Below are 12,503 nucleotides of genomic sequence, written 5' to 3'. Positions count from 1 at the left end.
GCCCCAGCTCTCAGACACTGAGCCATCTGCCCCGATGGGCCACGAGGGCACAGCTATTCAGAGCCACGCTCGGCGACGCACGGAGCATGTTCAGCCTGTGATTCTCCCGCTCACCAGGATGCAGCAGCCCCTGAGATGTGTCACCCACAGAAACACCCCTGGGGAGCTGCAAACCCCAGCTGCTCCCAGGAAACCTGCATGAGAAGCAAGTTCTTGAATTGCCCTGGCCTCCACCTGTCTGGGGCCGGCGGTGGCCACAGGGGGCTGCCCAGGAGCTGCAGCAACTTGCTGTCAGCCTGCCCACTGTGTACAGAAGATGCTGGGTCCCTTCCGAGCTCTCACTTCCTGGTTCGCAGGCGGGCCAGAGCAGATACCTGATACCCGCGGATTGTGCAATGGAATGAAGAGGGAGCGCAACTCTCCCCTTCCCTATAAATCACCTGGGAACCAGTCCCCTCCCTCCCTGGCTGCAGCCCCACCTGTGGGAAAGCTTAAAGCCCAGCCTGGGTAGGTCTGGACAGTCGGAGCTGGCTCCCCACAGCACCATGGTGAAGTCCAGCAGCATCGTCCTCCTCGTGGGGCTCTTGGCTCTCTGGGCCGAGCTGTCGTCTGCATCTGGCCACAACGTTACAAGTGAGTAGGAACGCCACGCCCCAGCCCATGTCCCCGCCGAGGGCACCGGTCCTATGTACGCAGCGCTTTGGCTGGAGGGACCCCGGGGGGGGAGGGGGTCTGGTGCATCAAGAACCAGGATGGAGCCAGGACCTGGCCCCACACGCTCTAGCTTTCGGGTGCTCCAGAGCTCTCACCATGAACAATGTCCATGGGCTCTGGTCCTCGGGGACTCTGGGCCCACAGCCTGGCCCTCTCCCTGGGACCAGCGTGACCCTGGCCTTTCCTGTTTCAGAGAAAGAGGGCGTGTGCCCAGACACAGTGGTGGAGGCGGCTAACTGCACGGAGGAATGCCAGACCGACAGCGACTGCGAGGAGAACCTCAAGTGCTGCCAGACAGGCTGCGGCTGGTCCTGTCAGATCCCCAACGGTAACGCGCCCCCTTAGCGCTCCTGTGGGTCGCCCGGCCCACTGTCCCCGCCACTGCCCTGCCCAGGGGCAACTGGCTGGGAGCACTTTGACCTGGGCTCCACCTGACACTGCCAGGTGTGTTGAGTGGCCGGGTCGTGCTGAAGTAGCAGGTGGCACAGGCCGGGGTGTGTGAAGGGAGCTGCGGGACGTCTCTCCAACACGCAGGGATTGCTGTGTGCAGCTCAGCTCCACCGTGCTGGGCGTCTGGTCAGCACCTGTGCTAAGTGGCGGTGCCTGCAGGTCCCAGGTGGGGGGAGGGCCCCCACCAGGCCGGGCACTGTAGTTCCTGAGCTGGGGGCCCGGGTGGGGGCTGTGCTGGGCGCTGCACAGTTCCTGAGCTGGGACCCCAAGTGGGGGCTGTGCCGGGCGCTGCACAGTTCCTGAGCTGGGGCCCCAAGTGGGGGCTGCGCCGGGTGCTGCACAGTTCCTGAGCTGGGGCCCCAAGTGGGGGCTGCGCCGGGCGCTGCACAGTTCCTGAGCTGGGGCCCCAAGTGGGGGCTGCGCCGGGCGCTGCACAGTTCCTGAGCTGAGGGCCCGGGTGGGGGCTGCGCCGGGTGCTGCCCAGTTCCTGAGCTGAGGGCCCGGGTGTGGCTGCGCTGGGTGCTGCCCAGTTCCTGAGCTGGGGCTCCGGGTTGGAGCTGCACCAGGTAGCAAATGTAACACCCGGCAATTACAGGCCTGTAAGCCTAACTTCAGTACCAGGCAAATTGGTTGAAACTATAGTAAAGAACAGAATTATCAGACACACAAATGAACAAGATTTCGTGAGGAAGAGTCAACACGGATTTTGTAAGAGGAAACCATGCCTCACCAATCTGTTACAATTATTTGAGGGGGTCAACAAACAAGTGGAAAAGGATGATCCAGTGGATATAATGTATTTGGACTTTCAGAAAGCCTTTGACAAATGTCCCTCACCAAAGGCTCTTAAGCAAAGTAAGCTGTCATGGGATAAGTAACTCGTTAAAGATAGGAAACAAAGGGTAGGAATCAATGGTCAGTTTTCACAGTGGAGAGAGATAAATAGTGGGGTCCCCCAGGGATCTGTACTGGGACCGGTGCTGTTCATCATGTTCATAAATGATCTGGAAAAAGGGGTAAACAGTGAGGTGGCAAAATTTGTAGATGATACAAAATTACTGAGGAGCGTGAAGTCGAAAGCAGACTGCGAAGAGTTACCAAGGGATCTTACAAAAAGTGGCAGATGAAATTTAATGTTGATAAATCCAAAGTAAGGCGCATTGGAAAACATCATCCCTACTCTACATAAAAACGATGGGGTCTAAATTAGCTGTTACCACCCGATGTGCAGCGGCAGTCAAAAAAGCGAACAGTGTTAGGAACCATTAGGAAAGGGATAGATAATAAGAAAGTAAATATCATGATGCCACTATATAAGTCCGTGGTATGCCCACACCTTGAATACTGCGTGCGGTTCTGGTTGCCTCCATCTTACCAAAGAGATATTAAAACTGGAAAAGGTTCAGAAAACAGCAAAAAAAAGATTGGGGGTATAGAACAGCTTCAATTCAGCTTCCGCCTGACTGGAACAGCTTCGATTTATGAGAGATTAAAAAGACTGGCACTGTCCAGCTTGGAGAAGAGACGACTGTGGGGGGATGTGACAGAGATCTATAAAATCATGGCTGGAGTGGAGGAAGTGAAGTGTTATTTACCTTTACATATAACACAAGAACCAGGATCACCCAATGAAATGAATAGGCAGCAGGTTTAAAACAAACAAAAGGAAGTATGTCTTCACCCAACGCACAGTCACCCTGTGGAACTCGTTGCCAGGGGATGTTATGGAGGCCAAAAGCATAACTGGGTTCAACAAAGAATTAGATACGTTCCTGGACGTTAGGTCCATCAATATTAGTCAAGATGGTTGTGACGGGGCTGCCCGTGGGAGCCTGCTGAGGTCACTCAATCAGGGTGAACTGCAAACAGAACGGGGCAGACAAACCCCAAATGCTGGTGGATATTCCAGTACTTAGATTTACCAAACCAGCACAAAACAGCTTCTATAGCCCCTCCCTGGGTACTCAGACGTCCAAACAACGCAGTTCTCTTAAAGTGCCCAGCCTCTGGCTCCATCCAGACACACCTGTCAAACATAGAATGATAAATTCTGAAAATCTTATTTCATCATAGAAAAGAAAAGGTTCTCCTGACCCCAAAGGACCAAGCCCCAGACGCAGGTCAAATAATAACTCAGATCTTACCCCAAATACACGCTTATAGTCAATTCTTATTAACTAAACTAAAATTTATTAAAAAAGAAAAGAGAGAGCGTGCTGGTTAAAAGATCAATATACAGACAGACTTGAGTTCAATTCTTGAGGTTCAGATACAGAGCAGAGCTGAGCTTGTCGTGGACAAAATTCCTTTTAGGAATAGCCCATAGGTTATAGTCCAATGTCCATGTTCAGGGTGACTCCAGTCAGTGACTGGGGATCTCAATCCTTAGGGCTCAGGGTTTCCCCTTCTTGAAACCCAAAGCAGATCTGAGATGAAGAGGGATCATGTCCCAAGGTTTTTATACATTTCCTGCAGCCTTTTGGCCTGAGAAAACAATCGGCTTAACTTTCCTTCTTCCAAACATCCTGGCAATTAGCACAGGGTAATTTATCCATTCAACAGTTCAGATACCGGCTATCAGAACCTTCCCAGTGACATATAGACAACAGTACTATTTCACTCCAGTGTTTTCCTAAATATTAATAGTCCTTTACTGATCTTTGAATCAAAGCTATAGCCATCGACAAGACTTGTTTGCTGACATCACAAGACCTGAGCAAACATCTCCCCTTCTACCTCTAACAATGCAGACTTGCATTTCAAAGCTCTCTCCATTTCCATCTCTTCCTAACCAGTCTTTAAAGTTTGGCCATAGGTCAGGTCAGTCTGTGAGTTAATTAACTCTTTCTGGCCCTGTCACCTTTCAGTGAGATATATTACACTCATAATGTCACAATGGTCAAGGACGCAACCCCATGCTCTGGATGTTGGCTAGATTGTCGGGCTCAACAGGTAGTGATCAATGGCTCCATGTCTTGTTGGCAGCCGGTGTCAAGTGGAGTGCCCCAGGGGTCGGTCCTGGGGCTGGTTTTGTTCAATATCTTCATTAATGATCTGGAGGATGGTGTGGATTGCACTCTCAGCAAATTTGCGGATGATACTAAACTGGGAGGAGTGGTAGATACGCTGGAGGGCAGGGATAGGATACAGAGGGATCTAGACAAATTGGAGGATTGGGCCAAAAGAAATCTGATGAGGTTCAATAAGGATAAGTGCAGGGTCCTGCACTTAGGACGGAAGAACCCAATGCACAGCTACAGACTAGGGACCGAATGGCTAGGCAGCAGTTCTGCGGAAAAGGACCCAGGGGTGACAGTGGACGAGAAGCTGGATATGAGTCAGCAGTGTGCCCTTGTTGCCAAGAAGGCCAATGGCATTTTGGGATGTATAAGTAGGGGCATTGCCAGCAGATCGAGGGACGTGATCGTCCCCCTCTATTCGACATTGGTGAGGCCTCATCTGGAGTACTGTGTCCAGTTTTGGGCCCCACACTACAAGAAGGATGTGGATAAATTGGAGAGAGTCCAGCGAAGGGCAACAAAAATGATTAGGCGTCTGGAACACATGACTTATGAGGAGAGGCTGAGGGAACTGGGATTGTTTAGTCTGCAGAAGAGAAGAATGAGGGGGGATTTGATAGCTGTTTTCAACTACCTGAGAGGTGGTTCCAGAGAGGATGGTTCTAGACTATTCTCAGTGGTAGAAGAGGACAGGACAAGGAGTAATGGTCTCAAGTTGCAGTGGGGGAGATTTAGGTTGGATATTAGGAAAAACTTTTTCACTAGGAGGGTGGTGAAACACTGGAATGCGTTACCCAGGGAGGTGGTGGAATCTCCTTCCTTAGAAGTTTTTAAGGTCAGGCTTGACAAAGCCCTGGCTGGGATGATTTAATTGGGGATTGGTCCTGCTTTGAGCAAGGGGTTGGACTAGATGACCTCCTGAGGTCCTTTCCAACCCTGATATTCTATGATTCTATTCTATGATTCTATGTCCCTAAACCCCTGACTCCCAGAACCTGGGAGTAGATGACAGGGGGTGGATCACTCGATAATTGCCCTGTTCTGTTCACTGCCTCTGAAGTATCTGGCACTGGCCATTGTCAGAAGCCAGGATAATGGGCTAGATGGACATTGGTCTGACCCACTGTGGCCATTCTGATGTTCTTATTAGGTGGGGCCCTGGGTGGGGCTCAGACTCAGGCAGACAGGCATGTCTGAAGGCAGTTTGTATTCTCCTGTGCAGAGATGCATGGCCCCATGCTCCCAATCCCCCTCCTGGCCCCCGGGGATTTGCAGTTATTCTGAGCAGAAGTTGCCCAGACTTCGCTCAGTTTTGAGCCCGGTTTGGCTGGGAAGCAGACTGCAGCCTGAGCTCTGGCTAGCTCTTCTGTCACCTACAAGCCTGTGCAGCAGGGGGACAGGAGGGGCCCAGTGAGGTGCGTGGAGTTACAGTGCTGTTAAACTAGTCTGAGACCCCCAGTCAGGCCCTACAGATCCCAACACGCAATGTGCCAGGCTGACTGTTCAGATCCAGTGGGCACAGGGCAGCTGCTCTTTGCCCCACTTGCTCTGGAAGCTGTGGCAGGCAGGCAGCCCCACGCCCCACACCCCGCGGGGAGGCAGGAAGCCCTTGTGCTCTGCCTGTCAGTCGCCATAGCAGGCGAAAGAGAGTCAAGAGCTGCTTATATCTGTTCCTCCAACCCCCAGCCCCTTCAGAGTACCCCAGCAAACCGTGCAGCCTCCTCCCAGCCAAAGGGAGGCCGGCGGGGACGTGTTTGGGCTCCGGGAAACCAGGAGTCCCTTCTCCCCCAGCCCATGTGCATTGCTCGCTGCACCTCTGTGAGACTCGGTCCCATCTCCAGGCTGGGGACACACAATGCTGGTGGGCCGAAAATAAACTACGGCCCAAGAACAGCTACAGAGGCAGCTGCTGGAGTGGGTGAGAGAAGAGAGGTGGCAAGGCCAGGAGAGCAATGCCTGAAGGCGAGGAATTGCCATGAGCAGAGAGGGATCAGGATTGTCCCTTCTGACATTAAAGTCTATGAGTCTGTAAGAAAGGGAACACTCAAGCTACTTGCAGTGCTAGAGAAACCTTCTGCCTGGGGATAATCCCCAGAGAGGCGGGGAGTCCTGCCGAGGGGCCAACAGGGACATGGAGTGGGCTCTCAGCAGGCGGGGACAGGAGTCCCTTTCCTGGGCGGGGGGAGACCCAGCACATATAGCCCCCGCCAGCCATAGACTCTGCATCTGAACGTCCTTTTCCTCAGGTCACGGCTCCGGGCAGAGTCCCTCTGGGCCGCGTCCACTGGCTTCCCAGATGCCTTCGAGGAGCAGTGGGCGCTGTCCGGGGGTCTCTGCTCGGTCTCCCGCTCTGGCTCCCTGATTTTGACCCTGTGACCCTCACTCCTGTCCCTGTTTTTCCATTGGTTGTGCCCCGAATGCAGTTGAGACCCGGGTCCCGTAGCTCCGCCCCTTAGGCTGGGGAAGGGGCCGTTAGAGGTGGGCGGGCGCAAGAGCCTCAACAGGTGCCATGATTCACCCTGGGGCCCGGCTGGGGCATGTGACCGCCAGACACAGGTGTCCCACTCACCCCGCCGGAGAACTCTCCGTCTGTGCAACAGCCCTGCCCGGCCAGACCCCCAGCTGCCTCGCAGGCTCCCGCGGTGCCGGGTCCTGCCCAGCCTTGATTGCCTCTTCCAGCCCCTCCAGCCTTGTCCTGGCCCAGCTCTGACTGGACCCGCTCCACCCACCGCCTGACCCCCAAGCCCTCGCACTCACTCCAAGCAGCCTTTGACCTTCGGCCTGCATCCGGACGCCAGCGTCAGTCCTGATTTGACTTATCTGCAGACTGACCGACTCTGACCCATAGCCTGCCCCTGGACCCCAGTTTCAGTACTGCCCTCAGCCCCGTTCCAACTCCACACCTGGCTCCAACCACCAGGCCTGACCGCCTGGAACCCAGAGCTGACAGGCTTTAACAGCTTCCCATACCGGACCCTGTCACGGAGTCCCCGGGCGATGCTCTGGAGCTGCGCCCTGCGAAGCCAGGCAGGACTCTGGGGAAGTCTCCTTTCTGTGAGCAGCCTGTCTGCAGGACACACAGCTCACCCAGCTTCCACCTTCCTGGGTCTGACCTCGGAGCATTCAGCATCCTCTGCCCCTCCGTGCACTTCCCACAGCGAGTCCGCCCAGGCAGGGTCCTGGGGAAGCCAGAGGGTCCTGCTCCCCAACTCCGCAGTCAGACGTGACTCTCAGCCAGCCAGTAAAACAGAGGTTTATTAGACAACAGGAACACAGTCTAACACAGAGCTTGTAGGTGCAGAGAACCGGACCCCTCAGCTGGGTCCATTTTGGGGGGCAGTGAGCCAGACAACCACGTCTGCCCTTCACTCCATGTCCCAGCCAGCCCCCAACTGAAACTCCCTCCAGCCCCTCCTCCTCTGGGCTTTGTCCATTTCCCGGGCCAGGAGGTCACCGGATTCCTTTGTTCTCCAACCCTTTAGCTCTCACCTTGGGGGGGGGGGAGTAGGGCCCAGGCCATCAGTTGCCAGGAAACAGGGTGTCGGCCATTCTCTGTGTCCAGACCCCTGCCCACACCTGCCCTCTAGGGCTCTGCAACGATCATACGCCCTTATCCCACCCCCTAGATACTTAAGAACTGCATAGGGGAAACTGAGGCACCTCCACAATATTCAGAGGAAACATTAAGAACAGTCCTACTTCGTCACACCTTCTAACCAACAGAAGTGGGACTGGTCTGCAGAAAAGGACCTGGGGATTGCAGCGGACGAGAAGCTGGATATGAGTCAGCAGTGTGCCCTTGTTGCCAAGAAGGCCAACAACATATTGGGCTGTATTACTAGGAGCATTGCCAGCAGATCGAGGGACGTGATTATTCCCCTCTATTCGGCACTGGTGAGGCCACACCTGGAGTACTGCATCCAGTTTTGGTCCCCCCACTGCAGAAGGGATGTGGACAAATTGGAGAGAGTCCAGCGGAGGGCAACGAAAATGATTAGGGGGCTGGGGCACATGACTTATGAGGAGAGGCTGAGGGAACTGGGGTTATTTAGTCTGCGGAAGAGAAGAATGAGGGGGGATTTGATAGCAGCCTTCAGTTACCTGAAGGGGGGTTCCAAAGAGGATGGAGCTAGGCTGTTCTCAGTGGTGGCAGATGACAGAACAAGGAGCAATGATCTCAAGTTGCAGTGGGGGAGGTTTAGGTTGGATATTAGGAAACACTATTTCACTAGGAGAGTGGTGAAACACTGGAATGTGTTACCTAGGGAGGTGGTGGAATCTCCTTCCTTAGATATCTTCCTTAGATAATTTTTGTTAAGGTCAAGCTTGACAAAGCCCTGGCTGGGATGATTTAGTTGGGGGTTGGTCCTGCTTTGAGCAGGGGGTTGGACTAGATGACCTCCTGAGGTCCCTTCCAACCCTGATATTCTATGATTCCATGATCAGTCTATTGTCTGGAGAAGCCCTAGACTGGACATTATCCCTCCCAGCCTGCCCAGGTCCCTCGCTAATATTCGACCACCCTGACAGCCCACAGCCGAGGTGGCCCCGCAGTTCCTCACACTGGGTCCCCAACCTGTCTCTGCCTACAAAGCACCCAGCGGCTGATACAGCCTGGAACCAGGTGTCCTGGAGCTACTGTTTCTGTCAGGGACTGAACGATGCCAGAAAGGATGAGCTGGCTCGGGTCCAGTCCCCTTCTGCACACAGCCATGCCCGCACATGCCCAGGTCCCAGCCGGGCCTCCCAGTGGGGGGCAGCTCAGTTTAGGAGCCAGCTCTGGTACGGCCTTCAGGGCGCCGGTCCCAGAGAATGACGTGCCGTGTGACGCCCTCCTGGAATTTGCTGGGAGCGCCACTGATGCCTGCAGCCCCTCAGTGACAGTGAGGGGGTCGGGGCCAGCCTCCAGAGCCATAGCGGGTAATAGCCCCCTGAGGTGCTCGGTGCGTGTCTGGAGTCGGTGACTCCGCAGTCAGACTGGGCCTGGGGGAGCACCGGGGTCACAGCAAATTCTACCCTTGGCTGCCCTGCAGGCTCTGACGCTCAGGGCCTGTTTGTACCAGTTCTGGGGAGAGTTGTGGGGACGGGGCCCCTCCAGCTCATCAGCCGGGGAAATCCTGAGCAGAAATGGCTTTGCTGCAGGGGCACAGAGACAGGCCAGCCCTCCAGGGGGCATTGTGCATCCCCTTGGTCCCCAGGCCATTGCCGGGGAGCCTCCGGAGCAGCTGCCCCCCTGCTGATGGGGTCAGTGGAGCTGCTCTGAGCGCGGGCTGTGCCGGGTGCAGTCCATGTGGGTGCGTATCTGGGGGCTGCTGCTCAGCATGGAGTCCCACTGTGCTGGGAGTGCCCTGTCCCCCCAGAGCAGGGGGCTGCCGCACCCCATTTCCCTGCAGGAAGTGGCTCTCTTGTGGAGAGGTATTATTGTCCAGGCTGGGGCAGGGTCTCAGTGGGGGATTCAGCCTCATTTATCTGCACCCCCGTTCCCAGCCAGTCTGCTCCCCTGCACCCAGCTCCTGGCCTGCTCCTCCCTCATCCCCTGCAGGCCTCTGCCTCTCCTCTGGGCCTCACAGGGACTGGAGCAGCCCAGCCCTTTGCAGCCCTCCAAGGTGCTGTCTGGCCCGTCGCCTTCTCAGAGGCCTGCTCTCCACGAGGCATTCCCCTTGGTCCGGCTACAGCTCTCAGGGTGTGAAAGCAGCAGCTAGACCTAGCCCTGGTGTAGACAGCGCTAGGTCGACGGGAGAGTGCTCGGTCTCTCGGAGAGCTGAAGAGCTACAGCAACCGGCGCGCCCCTGCTGGCCGTGTGGCTAGGCATCGTCACTCCGGCGGTACAGCTGCATCGCTGCAGGGTTTTGAGTGTAGACAGGCCCTGAGATCTCCATACCCGGCCCTACGCACACGATGTGCGCACAGGCGCTGGGCTGCCCACAGCCAACGCAGGGGCACAGAGGGAGGCCGATTGGAAAGTGAGGCCCTTCGTCTCCTTCACACAGAGCCCCGGAGCCAGGCTGTGCCCCTTGGGTGCAGACACTTTCCTTTCAGAGCAGCGAGCGCTGCTCCCAATCCTGACCCCCCTGGTGGGTGTGTCTGCTGAGCCCATGGGCCGGGGACCCGCACGCGAAACTCATACTGTCTCCCGCCCTTTCAGTGAAACCTGGCTCATGCCCAGTGGTGCCAGGTGGAATCCCCTTACTGGGTCTGTGCAGGAACCAATGCAAAGTGGACTCGCAGTGCCCAGGGATCATGAAGTGCTGCATGAACGGCTGTCGCAAACAGGCGTGTGTCCGCCCAAATGTTTAAAGGTGAGCGTGGGGTAAACAGCCCAGCATCCCGGCGTGTGCCCCTGGGGCGCGGGGTAAACAGCCCAGCATCCCCGCGTGTGCCCCTGGGGCGCGGGGCAGACAGCCCAGCATCCCGGTGTGTGCCCCTGGGGCGTGGGGCAGACAGCCCAGCATCCCCGCGTGTGCCCCTGGGGCATGGGGCAGACAGCCCAGCATCCCGGTGTGTGCCCCTGGGGCGTGGGGCAGACAGCCCAGCATCCCCGCGTGTGCCCCTGGGGCGCGGGGCAGACAGCCCAGCATCCCAGTGTGTGCCCCTGGGGCGTGGGGCAGACAGCCCAGCATCCCCGCGTGTGCCCCTGGGGCATGGGGCAGACAGCCCAGCATCCCGGTGTGTGCCCCTGGGGCGTGGGGCAGACAGCCCAGCATCCCGGCGTGTGCCCCTGGGGCATGGGGCAGACAGCCCAGCATCCCGGTGTGTGCCCCTGGGGCGTGGGGCAGACAGCCCAGCATCCCCGCGTGTGCCCCTGGGGCATGGGGCAGACAGCCCAGCATCCCAGTGTGTGCCCCTGGGGCGTGGGGCAGACAGCCCAGCATCCCCGCGTGTGCTCCTGGGGCACAGGATTAGATAGCAGAGCATCCCCTACTCCTGGGGGAATTCTGCGCCACTGCATGGATGCAGAATTCATGCCCCCTGCAGATTTTTCTTTGGTTCCCTGCAGAAAAATGACTTTCTGTCAGGGAAGCTCAGGAAAGCTGCAGGAGCAGCCATGCACCACTCCCGAACAGCACAGGTACATCATGTCAGGCACCCAGAGCAGCCAGGGAGAGGTAAATCGCCACGGGGTGGGGACACCCCAGCCAGTGGCTCCTACCCTGAGCTGGGATCAGCTGCTCGTCCCGGCTGGGCTGGAGGCAGGAGAGGACAGGACTTCCTCTTCCCCTGCAAGAGTGTCTGGGGCTGTGTCAGACCCAACCCCAGAAACCTCCCCCAGCTGCAGGAAGCTCAGCATTCTCCCCTGCTTCCTGCCCCCATTGCTCCTCAGATGTGGAGGGAGGGGGTTACTGTATGGGGACTGCTCCCCCATCCACCCAACCGCTGTGCATCTGGACCTTCCATACCCAGACACCTCTGCCAAGCCTCACCTGGTACATCCAGAACTCCCCTAGCCCTCCCCATACGTGAACCCCACCCCACCGAACCTCAATCCCTGCATCTGGAGCCTCCCTGCCTCCAGACCCCCACCCCTGCAGCCAGACCACCCCCACTGAGCTCCCTGCACTCAAATCCCCACCCTGATACCCCACCCCCTGCACCACCTTCACCTCCCACATCCAGACCCCCACGCCACTGACCCCCAGCTAGCTGCACCCAGACCCTCACCGAGCTCCAGTCCCCCAGCACCCAGACCCCCTGCTGAGCCCCAACCACCTTCACCTGGAAGCCCCTGCAGAGTCCGATTGCCCGTGCACCCGGAAACCCCACAACGAGCCTGTGTGCATCCAGATCCCCCCACATCAAGACCCCCCACTGAGCTGCCTGCCTCCAGATTTTCCCACACAGAACCCTCTCACCCCACACTTGGATCCCCCCACACTGATCCTCTCCCTGGTTGAGCCTACCTGCCCCACACCTGGTGCACCTGGCGCAGAAGGGCAAGGCTCCAGGGTGTTTCTGGGGACGGTCCAGGCCTTGTGCTGTGTCAGGGTCAGGGACAGCCTCACTGCTGAGTCCATGTCCTGGGGGTGGGGTGATCTCCCACCTTCTTTCAGCCAGTGGCTTGTGCTCCTCACTGCCATGCTGGAGCCTCTGCATTTATTGATTGACAAATAAAACTTGCAGAATTTTTTATTTTTTTGGCGCAGAATTTTTAATTTTTTGGTGCAGAATGCCCTCAGGAGTAATCCCCATGGGTGCTCCTGGAGCCTGGGATAGATAGCCAGCATCCCTGTGTGTGCTCCGGGGGCACGGGGTAGATAGTCCAGCATCCCTGTGTGTGCTCCGGGGGCACGGGGTGGACAGCACAGCAGTCCTGTGTGCTCC

At 57.0% G+C, this 12,503-nt stretch overlaps 1 protein-coding gene across 1 annotated transcript; it reads left to right on the top strand.

Annotated features, from left to right (window-relative positions):
- Positions 1–545: 545 nt before the first annotated feature.
- Positions 546–10,481, top strand: LOC144273774 (WAP four-disulfide core domain protein 2-like). The gene is made up of 3 exons (XM_077832475.1): positions 546–633; positions 803–1,042; positions 10,330–10,481. Exons 1-3 carry the CDS (start codon positions 546–548, stop codon positions 10,479–10,481), a joined length of 480 nt encoding a protein of 159 aa, XP_077688601.1.
- Positions 10,482–12,503: the final 2,022 nt, after the last annotated feature.

This window comes from Eretmochelys imbricata, chromosome 13 (assembly GCF_965152235.1).
Source record: "Eretmochelys imbricata isolate rEreImb1 chromosome 13, rEreImb1.hap1, whole genome shotgun sequence".
NCBI lineage: Eukaryota > Metazoa > Chordata > Testudines > Cheloniidae > Eretmochelys > Eretmochelys imbricata.
Note: the sequence above shows the minus strand (reverse complement) of the source record. Positions and strands in the feature narration are given on the sequence as shown.

Coding starts and splice junctions, on each gene's coding strand:
- LOC144273774 (XM_077832475.1), top strand. CDS start 546: ATGGTGAAGTCCAGCAGCATCGTCCTCCTCGTGGGGCTCTTGGCTCTC. Junction 634..802: donor ATCTGGCCACAACGTTACAA/GTGAGTAGGAAC, acceptor GGTGCTCCAGAG/CTCTCACCATGAACAATGTC. Junction 1,043..10,329: donor GTCCTGTCAGATCCCCAACG/GTAACGCGCCCC, acceptor CCGCCCTTTCAG/TGAAACCTGGCTCATGCCCA.